Source organism: Homalodisca vitripennis, chromosome 7 (genome assembly GCF_021130785.1).
Source record: "Homalodisca vitripennis isolate AUS2020 chromosome 7, UT_GWSS_2.1, whole genome shotgun sequence".
Classification (NCBI taxonomy): Eukaryota; Metazoa; Arthropoda; class Insecta; order Hemiptera; family Cicadellidae; genus Homalodisca; species Homalodisca vitripennis.
The window spans coordinates 41,310,138-41,332,185 of record NC_060213.1 but is presented as its reverse complement, the minus strand read 5'-3'; the positions used below and the strand labels follow the sequence as shown (position 1 = coordinate 41,332,185).

The 22,048-nt window shown below is 29.1% G+C and overlaps 1 protein-coding gene across 1 annotated transcript in view; it reads right to left on the bottom strand.

Moving 5' to 3' along the window:
* Nucleotides 1-22,048, bottom strand: part of LOC124365803 (zwei Ig domain protein zig-8-like) — a 313,175-nt gene that overhangs the window by 4,963 nt on the left and 286,164 nt on the right. Inside the window, exons 4-8 of the mRNA XM_046821826.1 lie at nucleotides 10,890-11,207; nucleotides 8,644-8,804; nucleotides 7,450-7,660; nucleotides 6,472-6,599; nucleotides 4,259-4,427 (exon numbers count right to left, since the gene is read on the bottom strand). Of these exons, the coding sequence (XP_046677782.1) occupies nucleotides 4,259-4,427; nucleotides 6,472-6,599; nucleotides 7,450-7,660; nucleotides 8,644-8,804; nucleotides 10,890-10,947 (727 nt within the window). The 5' untranslated portion in view covers nucleotides 10,948-11,207. The remainder of the gene's footprint in view (nucleotides 1-4,258; nucleotides 4,428-6,471; nucleotides 6,600-7,449; nucleotides 7,661-8,643; nucleotides 8,805-10,889; nucleotides 11,208-22,048) is intronic.

The window sequence follows — 22,048 nt, the reverse complement described above, 5'->3', positions numbered from 1 at the left end:
AATCCCAGCTATTCAAATTGCATCAGGAGAATACTTTGATAATGTATGGTTTCAGCAGGATGGTGCTCCACCCCATTATGGGAGACAGGTAAGAGAGTATTTGGATTTAAGGTTTCCTCATAAATGGATTGGCCGAAGAGGAGAAATCGAATGGCCTCCAAGATCTCCGGATTTGTCACCAATCGATTATTTCCTATGGGGTCATTTAAAATTCAATGTTTATAGAAGAAAGCCTCATAATTTGGAAGACTTAAGAAACAGGATTATAGAGGAGATTGCTTTGATAACTGAAGAAATGTTAGGCAACTCTGTCGAATCATTTTACACAAGATTGGCTCATTGTCAAACCGTAGAAGGAACACAGTTCGAACAATTGCTTTGACACCAAATGCAGGTAAAACGTTTGTTGTAAGACATTTCTAACAGCATACATTATTTTTTATTTGTAATAAGAAATCAATAACATAAGTATTTCCATAATTGTACTGTAATAAAAACTGGCAAATTTGTGCTAATAGAAACCAGCTTAAAATGAAATTTTTGTTTTATTTAATTGAACATTTAAAAAAAATGCTAAAAAGTTAGTGTAACACATTTTGTGGCAAGAACCATGTTAAAAATTACATTGTTGAAACATCAGTAAATTTTTCAATACTAAAAAATGCTCTATTTTTGTGATAGAATAATTCCTTTGAGATGCGGTTTGTGGCATTCAATTCAGTAAGCTATTACCTTTAAAATTATGTATCACAAGGTATATGCTTCCATTAAGAATATTCACGATACCCTCGGCAGGACGTCCCCCCATTGGTGTGACATAACAAAAACATTGTTCCAAAAAGTAGATGCCCAATCTCTATCACGATTGTAAGAGGTTTCAAATTTATATTTAAATTATTAAAGGATATATTTGGGTGTTTCCAGACATAATATATACCCTGTATATATATATGTGTATATATATATACTATATATATATATACAATATTATAAGAAAAATATTATTATAAGTTACATCAAATTGTAAAATAGTGAACAATATTATAACCTGAAATTTAATATTTATTTTTTAAATTTGTTTTAAGGTAAATTTAAAAAAAGTTCTTAAACTAATTGTGAATCCTGGTTTTTAAATCTAAAAAAAATGTTAATAGTGCTACGTTATGGTTGGGTATAGGGTTTTCTTACATGGCAATTGTGTGAAACAGCGTAATTAATTCAATGTGTTTGAAAAATTTTATTGAACATGATATTTTTTATTAAGAAATCAATCATTACATTACTGTAAAACTTTCATAATCGTTGCTCAAAGTGGCGTTCTTGTAACTCGTTGCAGATTCTGAAGCGTCGTAAGCACGATTCTCTCACCCCTTCAAAAGGATTACTGTCTTGAATAACTGCAGCAACCTCAACAACTCTAGCTACTAGATCCATTTCATTCTGTATGGGAGTGGTATACACTAATTGCTTCATGTGTCCCCACAAGTAAAAATCAATGGGTGTGAGGTCAGGTGACCATGGAGGCCAAGGGACGGGACCTCCACGTCCAATCCAACGATCTCCATACACTTCATTCAAATGTTGTCTAGCAATAAGGGAAAAGTGGGCCGGTACTCCATCGTGTTGGAACCACATTCTTTGTCTAGATTCAATACGAACATGTTCCAACAGCTCAGGTAAGATTTCCCTCAAAAAAACTTCATAAGTAGGTCCGTTCAGTCTGTTTGGTATAATGTGTGGCCCAATCAAATATCCGTCTACTATTCCAGCCCAGATATTGACAGAAAATTTGTGCTGAAACTTACGTTGCACAATTTCATGAGGGTTCTCTTCAGCCCATAAATGGCTGTTTCGGCTATTAAATATGCCATCTCGAGTAAATGACGCTTCGTCAGTAAAGAGAACATACCTTAAAAAATCGGGTTCATCAACTAATTTGTGAAGGAACCAACGAGAGCAGTCTATCCTGAGAGGAAAATCTGCAGGTTCTAAGGCTTGTACTTTCTGATGTCTGTAAGGGCACAAACGTTCTTCATTTAACACTTTCCACACAGAACTTTTGCATACATCCAAATTATGAGCAATAGCGCGAACGCTGGTGGAAGGGTTTTCTTCAATGAATAATAAAACCTCTTCTTCAAAATCTACAGTCCGTACGGATTTTACCCGTTCTACAACATTATTTTTCAAATGTCCAGTTTCCCTAAGACGAATATGAACGGCACTGAAGACGCTATGAACTGGGTGCAGCCTATCTGGAAAGCGCTCTCTGTACAATCTGCTAGCTAATCTGGCATTGCCTCCAGCAAGTCCGTACACAAAGTGAATATCAGCATACTCTTCAAAAGTAAAACGGTTCATATCGTACAAGAAACAAAGTAATAAAAGAAATTTAAATTAACAGGAAAAACTAACAGGAATTACAAAGAAGAACAGAACACTCAAACAGTGACAATCACGTTCAAAACATAGACTTGCTCAACAATGTGTTGATAGTTTGTTTATTACTTTTTCTTCATTTAAAACACCAGATTTGGTTGCTGATTGTTGGTCAGCTGTTTTCATGTAATATTATGCTATTGTTTTTTAAGAGAATTGTGGATAGTTTGTTTCTTTTTTTATTTGTGTGTGTGTAACACATTGATTACTGTAAATGGAACAAAAATGATAGTAATATTTTTTAGGTTATAATAATTGTTCAGTATTTTAATAAAGAACCTTAAAAAGTTTATTCGTAAAAATCCACTACATTGTTGTATGTACTTGCAATGCATGGATTTAACCTGTTTTTACGTTTGGTGCTGTAACTCAGTTATTTGTTATTCAATCTTTTTGAAACAAAAATTTTTGAATTGGTAATAAAATATGCAAAAAAAAGTTATCCTGGTGAATTTGTTGACAAAGTAGCCGTTTCAAAGCTAATACAATGTGAAAATTTTGAACGGCCGCCATTTAGAAATTCAATGAGATATTTGTTTTATTTTTTTCGGTAAAAAGGAACAACACTAGATTAACATAACTGTTAAGTTTGAACTCTGTATCTTAAGTGGTTTTTGAGTAGTAATTTTTTCCACTAAAAACACATACAGACAGACAGACGCTAAACGAAGTAAAATAGGGCACCTGTTATATTGCATTATTTGTTAGTTTTGGCCTGCTGAACAATGTGGCAAATTTTGTTCGAATGGTTGCTGGACACCCTGTATAATACTAATATAACCCAAATTATTTGGAATTTAGAATTTGGATATTCCTCTTCTAAAGTTGTCATTTTCTTGTAGTATTTTTAAGTCTTACTAGGACTAATCTAATTAATCGTATATTTACTTAAATGTTTTATTACAATATGGATACGCGTTAAAATGTTAGAAAAAAAATGAAATTATATCTTGATAAATATTCATGTATGAGAAATATTTCAAAATTTTACAGTAAGCCATGTCAGATTCATACTGTTTGAAGTTTTATTTTTTGACAGTGGAAGGATAGTGAAGATGACAGTTTTTCAGATATTTATCGTTCAGTGATATTATTTTAATCAGTAATTTTACGTTTCAAGTTCTGCAACTTAATATACTACGTATAACGTATTTTCATCGAATGTTTATTGCAAAACAATGAAAAATCTAAAATAATACTCTTATGTTCCCACAAGAAAAGAGTAACATTATAGTAATATGAGATAATTCTTGATATCATATTAAGAATTTTTTATTTAAAACTTTTAGTTTTAGTGTACTTATTTTACTTCAAGTACGACTTACTTACATGGATAAATAGTAGATTGCTAAATATTATTATTCAAATTGTGTTTTGAACAGTTATAAAAGCACTCAACCACTTGTGAAAATGTTGGTAATATAAATATTTTATTCTAATCTTTAAGGGTTTGCTAAAATTATAATTTGGGTTTGATACTTATTTTGGGCTACGTAGATCGCTTCATATCTTACTATCCGTTATTTAACTTTAGCAATATTTGAACATACAACTACTGAGACTAAAAACATATTTGTTGTACTACATTTACAATGGTTTTTGCATTTCAAAGTTTATATTTTCTTTTAATGTATAGCATTTCATGTTGACACTACAAACATGACTTAACATCTATAAATGAAAATTAATATATAAACTAAATTTTATAAAACTAATAGAACCAGTTTTAAGGCTTACAGAATTATTGAAATGTTACTGTCAACAATTAAACTAAAATTGATATAGTAAAAATTACTAATTCAGCAAAACAGACACTCACCATTGAGTATATGGACTCTGATACTTGCAGAGTTAGCATTGGACGGGTCACACGTGTACACGCCATTGTCTGTGTGAACAGCATTCTGTATTAGCAGCCTGCTGGTGGTAATGATACCTTTCTCCGTCAGCAGACTCACGCCTCCCCGCGGTGAGTCAAAGTTAATAACCTGTTACAAAGAAAATAACATTCACCTCTGTTACAACATGTGATCAGACTGTATATAATATATATTTAAATAAAAATTGAATCACAAAAGAGTATTTTATACACACACACACACACACGCACACACACACACACACACACACGCGCACACACACACACACACACACACACATATATATATAAATTTATATAAAGTTTTTCATATACTTGTCAACAGTTATGAACCCGTTTTCAACTGTTACGATCACGTCTATTGCTACTAACTCTGTCTCTTGTCAAGTTCACTTCTTGAGCTCCACTTCATTGCTGTGTCGTTACATCTTCTTGTGTGGTTATTGGCGCTTCGATAACATTCAAATTCGAAAAATTACTAGACAAGTAATAAAAGGAAAAGGTGTCCTAATCAAAGTAGCTGACCCAACCCACTGAGCAATCTATCTCCAACGTCGATATCCATATAATATCCTTTTTTTATTTTCAGGTATTTTGAATGTTTAGTCATGTTAACTTGTACCAGAGCTTGACCTATTTACCTATAAGATTCGTATACCTCAGTCTGCTTCGTCACTTTGTTATTCCAAGCAGTGAAAATGCAAAGGGTGATGTCAAGTCATGAAACCTCGAATCCTTTTCCACCATTTATTTAACAAATTTCCTGTCTAAACTATCGTAGACAAACGCTAAATTAAATACCAAGCTTCTTGAAAAATAAGTTCTGCATCAATTGTTAAAAGTGTACTCGCGGAATAATGTGTCTACTAAATAATTATTTATCTTAAAAATAAACCTAAATATAATATTTCAAAATTTAAACTGGCGATAATTTAAATAGAATAATATTGTTTATAAATCTGACACTAATTTGTAATATTAGCTATAAAGTACATATATTTACACACGACTCATTTAGCACTGATACAGTCAATTCTTAATTACACAATTTTAACTTCCACGATCGCTATTATTACTACTAATAAAATCATTTAGTAAGTACCTTTCTGGAGCTCAAACTCCCACGTTCGTCTATTTATGGTTTTGGCACTTCGAGAATATATGAATTTACTGTACAAGAAGTGAAGGGTTACAGTGCCGACCCAATGTTCATGTAAGAGGGGCACAGGTGGGTCAGAGCAAAGGAAATGACCTAACCCACTGAACGCTCTCTCTCCAACGACGCAATTATCTTTGATCCCTTTTGTTATTTGTTAGGTATCTTGAATGTTTAGTCACATTCCGTTGTGTCAGAAGTTGACCTGTTTTTTTTGAAACATTACCCCTAATTCCCGTAACAGTTTCTTCTGCAGGTGATGGTATTGATAAGCTCAGCAGCCTTCTTTTAGTGATGATACTTTCTTCTGTCAGCAAAATATTTCCTTTACACAACGAATCCAATTATATAACGTGTTTTATTTTTTTACCTATCATTACGTTATTAAATAATAAGTTGATAATAATTCAATATTATTTATGATTTTATTAATCTTGAACACTCATAGAACACAAAATCTTATTTTGCTAAAACGATCAAATACAAATATAATTTTATGTGTAACAGATATTCTATCTAGACACAATTACACGAGACATATTTATATTAGCGAAGTTATAATGAGCTTATCAATATTTACAAAACTTTAAGAAAACTAATTTAAATAGGAAAGTTTCTACATACTTCTTACAAGCATAGTGTAGTTAATTTAACTGAATATTATGCACACAAATCAAAATATACGTATCATTTATAATTTCGATTAATATTAAATTACAAAAAGTAGTTGCTCCAGCAAGGTTTTCAAAACCGGATCTCTTACATGCATGGTAGGTCGGCTACCACGAAACCACAGATCCAATAAACGTTCAGGGATTAGTGTTGGACTTCTTGAAAGCGTAAAAGACATGCGAGTTTTATGGCCTTTGTAACAGGTTGTTATTGACAAAAAGTCAAATATATTTACTAATATATATATATATATATATATAATATATTGAAAGTTAACTAAATAAATAATCATTAAATGTATAACTCTTTGTAAACATGACCTTACCTCTCGGTTGTGACTCCATAGCATTATGGGTGGAGGCTCAGGAGCGAACCTGACCAAACATGTCAAGTTGATCGTACTTCCTTTGTTGATGAATAATTCAGGTCCTCCCAGAATATCTGTTATTGGCTCTGGAAAAGAATATAAAGTTTTAGGTAAGCTATGAATAATGCCAGATAGTATTAAGAAACCCAATAAATACTTAGGATGAATTGATCCAAATATATTTTATATAATTATACCATATTTTGTATTGAAAAAAATATATATTTTCATAATATCTTTAAATTTGTTTACATATCTTTAAAGGTACACTGCATAAAATAAATTGATTAATTAATTTTATTCCTTAGTTGTTAAAAAATAACTGTTACGAACACAATTAAAACTTAAGATATACTTCGACAATGAAAATATTTAAACCTATGCTTGTACCTAATTATTAGTATTACAGTACAATAGTAGCTTATACGGATTAAAATTGCTATTATATCTAACAGAACATACTATATGTTTATAATTAGTTAGCTTCTGCACATTTATTAGTAAAATGCAATAGTATTCATACACGAGCATCAAAGAAACGTCCATTTATATTTTAATTCCAAAATATTACGCATGTTTTCTAAATAACTAATATATTAATCCATTATCAGGGGGCAATTTGTATTTTTGTTGTGCATTGACGATACAAATATATTATCTTAATATACGGTAAGTTACATATGTCGCTAACTTACTTAAATAATTCTAGTAGTTTTTACCACCAGTGTAAATAAATATAATATATTAAAAAAAATAGTGTTAACACCAAACACACTTAAGTGACTTTTTAATGACTTAAAACACGTTGTATTTGTTATGCAGGCCAATTTCTTTGATATTGAGATTTAATAAAAAACTCTTTTAACTATTTTGATATTGCCAAATGTTACTTTATTGTAATAATTTAAATAATTCTTCACTCTAGCTTATACTTACCAACAACATTGAGATATACAGGGTGGCCGATGGGTGGTGTGGTGCTGATCTGACACTCGTAGATGCCCGTGTCTTTCTTTTGTGGATATCGTATCCTGAGTGTCCAGTCTTCAGTGTGTGGCGAGTGTACGGCCTCGAACCTCTGGTCGCTGGTGTAGGTGTACCTGCCTACTGTCAACAGGTGGATGTCACGGTGTCTGACCCATGAGACCTGGAAAATAGTTACATAACTCTCAATAACATTAATTTACAGTTTGTTGTAATCTTATTTTATAATTATATTTATAACAATTATAATGAGGAATTTTACGTTATCTTCTTTAATTGAACGAAAATTGTAAACTAAAGAATAATCAAATAAAACAACTTCAATCGTGACACTAAATCTTGGATGCCCAACTCTTGAGAATTACCTTGTAAACAGCCTATCCCAGAGTAAACGACAATTGTTTAGAAGTCCCCCGTTTAATTTCCCCTGTTTAATAAACACACACACACACACACACACACACACCATATATATATATATATATATATATATATATATATATATATATATATATATATATATATATATATATATATATATATGCATTTCAGATTCTGTTACCTCAAAATCACTATTATTGACAAATATCAATAATTTTTTTGCCAAATAACATAAATTAGGATCCTTGTCTCTTTTTTATGACGCTATTAAAAATTATACATTTATTATTCCTTTATAATACAATATTATGTTTGTATAAATGTGGAAAATTGACGTTTAAGAGAATTATCCTTTTTATTTTATTTTGCCAAGCTGTTAAATGATAACATATTACATGATTTCGTGTTTCAGTATAATTGTTTAGGTTTTTTTCTGCATTTTGAAATTTGTTAAATATAACTTTACTACTGAGACGAAAGATATTTGACTATAGGTATAAGTACTCAAATCTTACAATTTCAAAATAAAAAGTTTAGATTTTCATTATTTCATAAAGATAACCATGTTTCTACGAAAAAGATTAATTAGTAAGAGTGTGTGAAGTTTAACTTTATTTAAAAAACATCTAAAACAACTCAAGCTAGTTAAAAATATAATCACTATTTACAAAAACTAAATCATATACAGGAAACATATAAAGGAATTACAAAAAAATAAATACTTTGATAGTAATTGTATGTGCCAATAGCCATGGCAAACTTTACCGTCCTATTCCCCAGGTTCTTGACTCTACAGTTGAGGTAAGCGGTCTTGCCCACGAGACCCGTGAGGTTGCTGGGGATGGAAGTGTCGAAGGAGGGTCCGGTGCCTGGAGTGGGAAGGTCCTGAAGAAAATCCGTACGAAATCTCCTGGATCCATCGGCACCTATGCAGATATAAACAATTATTTACCCCGTTATTTTATGCACAAAATGTAGAGAAAAATGTATTAACAAATATTTCCAGATAAATTGTATTTTAGTAATTATGTTAACCAACATAAGGTACATTAAAACGTCTCGAGAAGGTTGTTAACTATGATATTCAAGTAAAAATAAATGGATAACTAATTCTTGTTCAAATTAAAAGGTTGAAAAAACTGACCCGAAGTAATCTAAGCAAACTTCGTACATGCTAGATTCAAGTAATTCTTATTTTGTATATGTTGCTTAAGTCAGTTAAATAGGTTTTGAGTGCACAGACCGAAAATATACTATAAAGTTTTTACTTACATTAAAACATAAAACCAATATTTAACACTTTTTTGTGAGGCCTTTCGATATCAAGGATATCTTCTTCAGACACATCACAAAAGTCAATACAAAAAAAATTTAGTACTTTTGTGATGTTTATGAAGAAGATATCCTTGATATCGAAAGGCCTCACAAAAAATAAAAAGTTTTAAATATTGGTTTATATATTTAATGTAAGTAAGTTATCAGTACCAATATAAGCAACATCTACAACATACTATAAAGTGTAAACAACTCTACGAACACATACTGAAATTAAAAACTAGAACAAGGATGTTTATTCTGTTGGCCTGAGAGTTCAAACAGTTGTAAGCACATAAACCTGTTTGCTCCTCTAACACATTTACTAGACTTTGTTGATAGCATTTACCACAGTTTTATACATGTGAATGAAAAATACGTTTATTTGGACTTGGTAAATAACTTGCTACTTAAGGAAGGATCCATTCTTGTAATATCCATTTTAATTCATGTTAAGAAACGTATACAATTTATTTTCATAATTTTAATATGTTTGCCATTTCTAAGTGTATTAAATTAAGCCACTGTGTTCCTTTTAGCGTATTCCATATTCCATTAAAATAAGAATAATATTTGTAACTTACTTAACTTTTCACTAAAACTAATATTGTTTTATTACTAATTTTTACTAAGACCACTATAGGTTTTAGTAAAATAATTAGACAAGGTCAAAAAAATTAGTTTGGCAATTATATTGACAATACAATATTTGATATATTGACAATTAGCAAATAATTTTATGTTATATATGATTGTAATTAGTCATATTACAAATACGTCTACAAAGTAAAGGAAAAAATATACTTTTTTTGTAAATTCACAAACAGGATACTTAACATTAACAACATAGTTATTTATCTAATTTCTTTCCAGCCTTAATGGTGAATATTATTTAATATAGGGACAAGAATTTGGAAATAAATACCGAACTAAAACAGATTATAAAGATTGGTAATAGAAAGGGTTGCCTTAAGATGATATTAAATCATCTCTCTGACACACTGTAGCCAACCCCTCTCCAGTCTCCATCTCCAGGCTGAGGCACAAAGTCAGCAGGTCTCAGATGGGATGACGTCAGCCATTTGTCAATCTACAAGAGCACACGGTCCTCCTACAGCTGTGTCTTGATGGGTTATTTCCTTAGCTGTTAACTTAGTGTTTTGCAGCTTTTCTTCTCCTGTGTTTAAAATTTATCGTATGTTTGTAGGATTTTATAATAAAGAGAGCAAGTTTAAACTTTTCATAATGTCGCTGCTATTTCTCTGTGTTGTAAAACTGTATCCTCATATAGAAATAGACACAGTTTATCACAATAGGTACACAATAGGTATCAAGGTCATGGATTTAAATGTTATAAACTTTGTTAAAGATTTTAGAGATAAAAAATGTGTTATGAATAATAGAGACGTTATTAGCATTACAATGCAAATATTTCTTTTTCCATATATCTATGCGTATCCCAGTTAAATGACTGCGATGATGAAATAAATGGCATACGAAGTTGGTTGTGAATTTAAATAATTTGTTTACAAAGTCATTTTTAGTTTCAACTTGTTAGGCCTTTTTTAGAAAGATTGCATGTTCATAATTCATATAATAAAGTATTTTGAACTAGCGTGTTTATTTTTATTTAATAATATATCAGTAGTTCAATATGAAACTTCCCACACGAATATGTAAATAAAATTAAAACTTACCTTGATGTACGAGAAGTACAAGAAGTAAAGACCAAGCCATGAAAAATTTCTCGTTCATCTGAACTTTGTCCTTGAAAGTTTCATGTTTGGAAATGTCAATGTAGCAGGGAAGAAATGCTATTCCAGAACTCAAAAGTAGAACTGCATTTCATTATAACTTTAAATTACTGTTAGATATGTTTGTGGTCCATACGGTTCTGTTATATCTTATCAACTTCTTTTTTAGTTTAACTTAAAAAGTAGTTTCTTCTCATTGTGGTGTCTCAAAGTGAATTAATCCTCAAAATCATCCATCTGATCCCACACATTCTTAAGAACCTGAAACAAAACATATTTGTGTCAGTTGCCCTATGATATTCTTACTTATATATAAATTCATCTTTTTAAATATAAATAAAACAATATATACAATTTCTTATAATAGGTTGTCCTTTTTGAAGGTAGCGATAAACCTGTAATGCATTGCTTCTGCTGTCATATTTTCGATCAGGAAAACTCGGCAACTTTTCTCCCCCTAGTCTGCGCTGTGTAGATTATTAATTTGGTCAATATAAAAAAATTTACATTGTACAGTAAAATATTGAAACCCATTTAATTATGACACATTTAGTAATAATTTAGTTTTTAATAGTTATTGCAGACTAATGCATAAATTAAATTTGTAACTTTTATTCCTATTGGTACTCAAGAGTATTACTGATGTTACCTAAACTCACTGTTTTTATGCATAAATGGTCATGCTAATCTTTTACTAAAAGCTAAACCATAACTATTTTAGTCCTAAATAATTATAAATATTTTATAATAATAAATATATAATATTATAATTACGAGTATTTAATGTTTATAATTATATAAAAATATTTTTATATTTTAACTTGGCAAATAGCCCTATATTGTAAACCTCTAGGAAATGATTACTTTTTTTAAAGGATTAAAACTTAATCATTGTACTAGCTCCTGACCCGCCTTGTACATTATACTTATTATTTTGTTTTATGTCAATCTTCTAGGTCCCTTTGTTGAAAATCGTTCAACATGCCTCGTTTACTGAATCTCAAAAATTCATAGTTTTAATATGGAACTGTTTTCCTTGATTTAAAGAACTGCACTTTACATCTCTCCCTCCCAATTATACGAAGAAATTTAAAGGATTAACACAAAGAAATTAATGAGGACCTTACCTAAAATAATTTGAAATAAAAACAGTTAATCAATGGTGCGTTTTTAAACCACGTTAATAGATCATAATGTAATCAACTTCTTTTGCTCTTATATAAATTAGTGTACAATAATAAATCTAACTGTTTTGAAAACATGTCTTTTTCTAAAGTTACAGATTTACTCATTTTTCTTGAGAAGTTATGCAGGAATAGGAGTTAAAAGAATATTAAGTAAATATTACTATATGGACATTTAAATAAATTCTATGATTTTCACGTGCGTATATATTAAAAGACGTATTTGTAATGTGCACCAATGTCCGTGCTTATTAATTTTTAAAAGCAAGGAACTTCATTTGAAATCTTTTAAAAGATTTGTGTGTAAAATTTAATATAATAATTCACTTCCTTTACATTTTTTACTGTCAATGTCTATCTTGATTGAACTAAAACATTAAAATAAGAGAGTTAAAACTCAGGAGAAGTTTCTCGCTAGTTGTTGTAATACTGTAAAACTTTCACATACACGTTAATTTTCTCTTTATAATTGTTACCTTAAAAATGGAAATCATTGAATATTTAATAATAACCTTATTACAATAAACACTAAAAATATAGTCGTTGTAACCACTTCATTTTAACTTTAAGAACTAAAAAATTATTGACATAATTTTATATTTTTTTATATATATATATATTATATATATATATAGATATTATAAAAATATATATATATATATATATATATATATATTACATACAGCTGAAAACCTTATCTTAGTATTACAACACTTTCTCCCACATGACAAGGCACTGGATGTTATTATTCATTTCTAAAACAAACAATAACTCACTTAGAAATGCCCTTTACATATGAAATATAACACTAAACAAGCAGCTCTAGGCTGAGTCACGTGTTGTTTATTGTTAAGGGTGGTTTATTATTCAACACCCCTGTTTGTTACGTCAGTTCGCTGCGCTCTCCGCACTTGTTTTATAAACGAGGTCCAACTTGAAGTCGCGCGAGATAGTGTAAGTTGAAGAGAGAGGTTTTTCGCAAGCTTTTAAGTCACTGTTTTGCTCGTAATGTTGCCTAAAGCAACATTATTCGTAGACGCGTATTAATATTTTATATGTTATCCTATTTATGTTATAATATATGAATGGTTTACAAACGGCATATACTGAGTTCTAGTCTGATAGTGCAGATAGAAGAAAAAATATTTTCATGAATATATTCATAATTCTAATAAGTTACTCATAATGGAATTTTCTACATTTTAAAAGTATTGTATTATAAAAATGCCTTAGTAACTAAAACATTTAAAATAAATTTTGACCTATGATAAAGAGAATAACAACCATTTATATAGAATAAAATATTTAGGTACACTTTTTACTCTATCTATTGACAACCTAAGCTTTGTAGTTTCCCGGAAATTCGATATTAAATTAATTTATATGGTTCAAAATCTTCCTTTATTTTGCGTCAGTGTAAGAATATGTATTCATTTTATTGAACATTAATTTGATTTAATTTAATACTATTTTGCTTGTATAGATCACTTAACATATTTTCGGCCTATTTAGCTGTCTAAGCTAATAAAACATTTGCAACATATGAATATTATGGATTACTTAATACTTTGAACAAAACTACTCATGAAAATAATATTTTAGTTTCCAACGATTTAGGTTAGAGAAGAACGCAAACAATAAACTAAGACGCAGCAGATTATTAAAATAAATGTTTAAATATTAAACCAACTAATTTGAGGTTGTATATTCTATTCTTTATTTTCAAAAGATGATAGATATAATATATAGTTCCAGTTATCAAATATACTTAATTTACATGCTTATGTATGTTTAAACACGAAAATTATGTACAGTACCAAGAATATGAATAATGTTTACACTATAAAACAGAATGATTTTCTGTAAAATTTATAATATATGTATAACAAGTCATTTTACAATAGAAATAAAACAGTACTGTTTTAATAGAGCACAAAATATATATGTAAGGAAGAATACACTCTTGGAACGATTTAAAGATTATTCATTATACAAAATATTATATGTTTCATCTAGACATGGTTATAGCGAGAGATTCTTGGAAAGATTACGAGTTCTCGGTCGTGTTAGCCGTTAAATAGCTTTTGAAACTGTTTACATGTTTCATACATGATATAGTTGTATATAGTTGTAACGGGGTACTGAGGTGACAGTTGATTATAAAACAAAAAATGACAGCATAATCTGCGAAAAGAGTCATAGCAGGTTCATTGCTTATGTTTCAATGGCTTTTTATAAGATCGGTTCCGTAATATAATGTATAAGAGGAAAATTAAGGGTCCAAGGATAGATCACTGAGGAACTTCTGTCTTTGTAAGATCTGAAATCCGAAAATATTCCAGTAATTATTGCGGATTTCACCATATTGAACGCACTTTAGCAACTGAGCATTAAGCCAATACAGTACCAATCCTCGAAATCCATAAATTTCTAGATTATTAATATTAAGATTACGATCTAAAGCACAAAATGCCCTATTGAGGACACATATATAGCCAAGGGTGAGCTCAATAGAAGAGTTGATATAATTCTTTTTATACAGTTAGCTTCACCAAGATCGATTTAATTCAAATAAAAGTAACAAGCATGCACTCGTTCTTTGTGAATGCCTTTAAAATTATATGCTATCTTCTTTTGGTAGCATTCAGAATAAAGTAATGTTTCCAGATTATCCAATGGAATTTCGCTTCGATTAGTTACATCGAAAGCAAAGGAAGATTGACTTAACATCAAGGGGATGTCACTGGCCGTACAAGTTTTAAACCATCAGCTTTAATATTATGACTAGGCTGATATAGTTATATATTTCTTTTTTACACTGCAACTGATTATAATAATGTATGTCAATGATGAACGGTAAGAACTTAAAAAAAATCAATGTTTCAGTTATCATAAATTGCTTTCAAGTATCTTTTTTACACTAAGTGAGAGGTTTTGTTATATTAAAGTTTATTTTGTACACCCTTTGGAGTTATTAAAGATTACTGTGTATACTCTTCCCTCAGGATAAAGACAAAAGTAGAACAAGATAGCTGTAGGAAGACCCATTGTAAAAATTATAATAGCGACTTGACCGCCAAATCAAACTTTTAGGAAATATCAAATAAAAAACATAGTTAATCTCAGAATGTATATCTCGGCACTATTAAACCTGTATTTAAACATTATGAACTATACCATGCCTAAGTAATGAGTTAAACAATAAATTTTTTTATAGAACCATAACATTTAATTCAATAAAACGCATTAAAATTGCCCTTGATATTAAATTCAAACTGCTAGCACACTGAAAGCCTTATGGTCACCGTGTATAGTGTCTTTTATAGGGTAAAAATAAACTTCGCTAATATAATTACGTTGGTAATCCATTATAATTATGTATGTCAGTCTCATTTCTGTCCTAACATTCAAGAGGCGTGTGAAAAATTAAGAAATTTATATAAAAAATGCCTGTTTTAAATGTAGGTAAATTATTATATAATTTTTACTGTTTGTAAAAGAAATTCTACTGCAATTAATTTTAGACAGTTTAAAGGACTATATTAGGGATTATATAAATAAGATCTAAAGAAACTCTTCCATTTTGAAACAGTTTACTACCGAGCAAGATATAAAATATATATGATTAGACCCTTCCTGCCCTGCCAAAATTATATAGGACCTTGTTTGACAGCATTGGTATACGTTAGCGTTATTTATAACCATACTCTATGCACTATACTAGTGCAATTGTGCTGTAGGATAGAACACACTTCATAAATATAAAGCTTTTTAAGTTACTAAGGCTTTATTAAAACTACGTTGTCTGCTTGAGTTAAGTTAAGTTAATATTCTTACACTTCAATTTCAGTGGTTTATATCTGAAAAAAAATAAAAATTTTTCTCAAACGTTTCTCTCAAATAGTTTATTATATCGTACTTTTATGATAAGAGCCTCCTTAGAGAAGTTATTCACAATATGATTACTCTTAACAGTTTTTTTTTTTTATTTGGATTTTATAAATTTTTTGAGATGAGCACAATATCAGTGCTAGAAATATTATCCAAATAAAATTGCTGAAAATTAAATATGGTAGTAACTCGCTGAAATTAAATACATCCCTACTATTAATATTAATATTGTCTACACTTTAAATCATATCGTATAAAAAATCGTTATATCTCGTTAATGTACCAAATTAGCTAATTGACCACTCATTGTACAGATAGAAGGCTGAGCGATCACTATTGCCGTACGCTACTTATTAGCATTGAATGAGTTACTTCTTGTGTAACTTATAACTTATATTAAGTTACAAGGTAAACATGTAAGAAATCTATTTAGAAGCTCACTAAACCAGTAGAGTCATTACACAGCGTTCAGATTAGTATATAATTTCCCTTCGCTAACATACATTATAGTATATTAAAATATTATTATAAATATTATGGGTGCAATATCCAAGCAGTTTATAAAAGTTGCTACTAATATTAGGATATATCTTTTGTAATAAATATTATGCTAATTACGCAAATCATTTGTTATCAATTTACATGTTTTATAAACAAATATTGTAAACCAATATTTTAGTCACTATGGTAATGTTAACACCAACTTACATTCAAAATAAACGGTTTTGTTAGATAATAAAATTTACAATAAATATTTATATGAAATTGAACAATTAAATAATGTTTTATGTCTTGGGTAAAAAAGACTTCTATTTGTGCAATGGAATGAAACAAAACAACTAAATTAAATTAAACAGGCGGAATATTTATTTACGAGATATAAAGTATTCATTTTATTAAGCAGCGAAACTGATGACGGTTGAACAGTGTTTTAAAAAACTTTATATATTCAATCTATTTTTACAATTCAAATGCTTTATATTACAACGAAACGCAGGTTGTGCCACCCACCCCACTCTGATTTCTTTTAAGCTCTGCGAGCTTTAAAATCATGGACTAAAGTGAATTTTAAAATCAAGGAGAGTGCTTTTCAATACAAACTATGATTAACAGTTTACATATATGCAATTTACGACTGATTACCATATAAAAATGGGGAAACAATAATAAGAAAATATTGTTTTTTATTTATAATAAAACCATAAGAAATATAACAATTATAATTAGTAATAGTTGGATAAAAAATATATATACCTATAGATATAAAAGAAAAAAAAACACGTTTATTTGACTCGAAATGCTTAATAGTTTTACTTTTCAGTAAAATTATCAAAAGCGTGTATAACATAAAATATAAACAAATATAAGAATAAAGGTTATAACAACATTGTAAACAACAAAAACATATGTTACAAAAAAAAGAAAATTAAAAATGTTACCTTTCCTAAACGCAGAGATAGATAAAATGTTGGAATAATAAATTTAATTTAACTGTGTCTAAAATTTAATCAAACTGGTGATTTTGATTGAAGAGCCATTATGACTGCTTGTCCATATCTTCTTAGTAATACTTTTGTGTATTCTTTATTGTCATAATTTTGATTGAAACTTCTTGATGCCAATTAGAGAGAAACAATTTTCAAAGGTTTTATTGTGTTGGACAGCGTGTACAGATACGGGTTTAAGTTAATTTTGATGTTGAACATCGGCACGATGATTGTTCATCCACAGCCTAAGTGACGTACAAGTTTCTCCAATGTAGGCTCTATGGCAACTGTGACATGTTAATTTATAGACTACATTTTCACTGTATATATATATATATATATATATATATATATATATATATATATATATATATATGTATGTGTGTGTGTGTGTGTGTGTGTTATTCAGTGCCCCTATTTTTGTGATATTTGTAACATCTAAACTGTAGGGTTCAAAAAACTCAGATGTATTTCGTAATTTAAGAATTAAAAATTTACTAACTTAATTATAGTCAGTACAATATTTAAATAAGTGTATAGGTATAGGCTATGAATAACTGAAGTAAGCAGTACATAACTGCAAAAGGTGTGAAATTATTGCAAGCCTTATTACCTTCAATGGCTGGAATAGAGCATGCATCCTTATGGGAACTGTTGAGAATGCAATCCATACTCCGAACCTTATGCATCTTGAATATCCAGTAATTGCGGAAGTAGCATTAAGGTCCTTTGTTATTTCGTAGAATAATGTGTTATAGAAAATTCTTGTATTACGTGTACATTACGAAACATAAGTTTTGCAGTGACGAACTTTTGTAGGAATCTTTTTTGTGAAATAACTTTGTGAACTTTTAAAGCAAAGAATGGACCGACTTATTTACACTGAACAAATACTTATTTCTGTCCCACACTTTTTGACAGAGTTAAAACTGGGAATAGGGGTTTCCTTCTTTTTTATTACATGAGGAAAAAAAAACCATTAACAATCAAACATTTTTGTAAACAGGATGGGTTCTTGAAGAATTATTGTGGCCATGGTATTACTTAAATAAAAGCGGAAAAGTAGATTATATCGTAAGTGTGTACACTGTTACTTTACACATGTATTAGTATCGTATTAAATTGATTATTTGTTAAAATATCTTTTTTATAACGAATTTTCAGTATATTATCTGAAATGCACAAAGTGCATTATGCATAAACATTTTTAAAAGTTTAATCTATTTTCCTCGTTTTAGTAATTACAAACATTTTAAAAGCAAAAATGTTAAATGTTTTTGCATAAGCTTACAATAACCTTCTCGGAGTACATACATTATGTAGTGAGTATACATTTATAATCAATAGAAAATGTAAACAAATTCAGGTATTAAAATTATAAATATTCCGGCCTAAATCGAAGTCTGATATTATTTGATGTTAAAGTAAGTGTTTAGATGGTTGAAAAATACATAAAAAAAATATTTATTAACTTTATATAATTTGTTAAAACATACGTTATTGTAACCAAAACCTTTCATCCGTAGTAATCAATATGATTGTAAATATGCAATAATATTGACTACTAAAAATAAAACGTTTTGATAGATTTTGGCAGAATGCTACAGTTCACTTTGATCACTAAATACCTCTCAGTACTGAAACCCTCTTAACTCAATCGATCTTCAGCTTCTACTCGATCTACCTGATCAGCTGGTACCTTGCCTTTGATGATTATTCCATTATATACGTACTTACTGCATGTTTATTCTATTAAAGTTCCACTCTGATAACCCATAATAATAAATATAATTCAAGATCATCTTTCACATATTTCTTCTGCAATAAAAATAAGTTTGAGGTTATACATACAGACAGAGCCACATGTACATAAGCAAATAATATATGGAAATAAATATACTTGTAAGAAAAGACATCCCTAGATTTTTATCTAGTAATAATATGTCTTAATTGCTTTACACACACACACATATATATATATATATATATATATATATATATATATATATATATATACATTTAAATAAATTCACTCTATATATTGTTTGAATGATACCTATCAAACATTCTAATGTATCCTCCCCAACCTTTCCGCGTAACATTATTTTCACTCTACTGCACTTTATGGATTATATCAATAATAGAAGATATAATTTTACAACCACAGTGAGTAAAAATCTCAGTTACTCGTAAAAGGATATTCATTGTATATATATATATATATATATATATATATATATATATATATATATATATATATATATATATATATATATATATATATATATATATATAAACCTTTCTACAAACTCAGTAGGTGAAATTTATTTCCTAGCAATAAACGTTTCGTTAATATATTTTTATCAACAATCTTAGTCATCAAGAATAAATCTATTCTTGTCAAGCTATTGAGGAGTTTGCAGTTTTACTTATTGATTCTAGAAATGTAATAACATTTTATAGCAAGTAAGGTCATAATTAAATAATAAAATTTGTTTTTAATAACAGCGTACTAAAGAGCGCAATAAATATCTAAGAAGTAAAAGGGTTTGCACGATATTTAAACTGTTACAAGTCATATTACCTATTATATAATGTGATTTATATTTATTTTAACAGATAATATAATATATTATATACAAATTACACCAAAATAAATTCAAATAACTTAATACTCATTGAACATTATACTACAGTAATTCATGATGTCCAGCCATCATGGAATGGACCTAACACACTGTGAAAACTGAGCTAAATTGAGTTTGGAAGTGGGGCGGGACTGAAGAGTTAGGTAAATAAGAAGAGAACTTTGCCACCGAGGGTAATGTTTGTTTTAATGCGGAGAAGAAAAATATCGAATCAACTCATGTAATATGTATTTTTATTTATGAATACAACGTACACTTATTACCAGTAATTTCAATATTTAGCTTCTATTCCAAAATGTACCTGCCTTGAATGATTGCTTTGATGTAGTAATTGCAATACGTTGATTTGTAGTACGTATACTTCCTCGTACAATAAAAGATAAATAGTATATATTTGTCAAAATAACTACTCTAGGTCTCTTTTCGATTGTAAAATGTGCACTAATAAGTTCTCATAAAAGGTTTTCATTACTATTAAATACGTTATTGTGTCTATCTAGATAAAAACTAAAATTAAAAAAAAACGGGATGAAGTGAATAAAAATAACAACTTTGTGCATCTACTACGAAGTAATAAAATTTTATTAAAATAAGGTTAATAAACTACTGTTATTATTATGCGTTTTATATCATAACGCCTGTAGTATATAATTGCTTACGTGCTTGCTCAAGTCCATACAGAACAAATGGTACTTATGTACATTACAGTAGTTGAGTTGGAGTTTCTGATAATAAACAGAACGTTATTTTTGTCTTTTGATAAAACACTGAGTGATAAAATTAAAAACTCGACAAATTGAAATCCTGGATTAATCTTAGCGCATAAAATAATTTGTATGTTGTGTGGCAAAACGTGTTTTGGTGTCTTATCATTTTCATTAAAGTACTTCTATTATATGCTGTAAGCGTGACCAAGAGCTGTTCCTTCCTATTAGGATATACGAGGGCATTCTAGAGACAACCACTGGAGTGAGAGCTTATTAAAAAATTCAACAATTAAACACTTTATTCTGTAGGAAAAAACGTGGTACGAAAAGCAATAAATAAATTTCAAAAAGTTTCAAAAAAATTGTGTATTATATATTAGACAGAAACGTGCCAATAAATCTTTGTCATTGCCGTAAATATTTTATAACATTATGAAAGCCGTTACCACGCAAGCATGCTAAAAGTAGCACCGGTCTATTGCTTTGTTAAAAACTGCATCCCTCCAGCTCTCCTATAATTTGAGATAGGGACTTATGCAACAGTATACAGATGAAGACAAAATAAATACAAGGTACAAAAATTCTAGAAAAAACATCGCTTAAGAGTCTGCGCTAAAGTTTCGTACAAAATTTCATTATGTAAGCTTAATCAATTGTGTATATTCCTAGCTAACAAATATAAATTGAGATTGAAAATAAAATTTTAAGACGGGCAATATATATATATATATATATATATATATATATATATATATATATATAAATTAAGTTCCATTTCCAAATTAATAGTAAAGTACATAATAAATATTTTTCAATGTATATTGCTTATAGTTAGTTATATTAAACATTTTATATATCCCATATAAATAATTGCTCATCGTAAACACAATGATTCTTATATCATTTATCTTATATTACTTATATAAGTAGAGTAACATGCAAAATGCTTTTAGAAAAACTATACATGCATCAAAAAATTCAGAGGCAAGAGAGGATTTCCCATAAACCCATAATACCACCTATTAATACTCATTACCCGTTACCCATTAGGCATTATTACCCATAATGATATCCAAACAAATAATATAAAAGGAAGTACATTATAGCTTAAGTCATTTTTTAGATATGACGCTGAGTTGTAAAATATCCATATCACAGGGATTTTCTTATTCTCAGCCCAAGCCA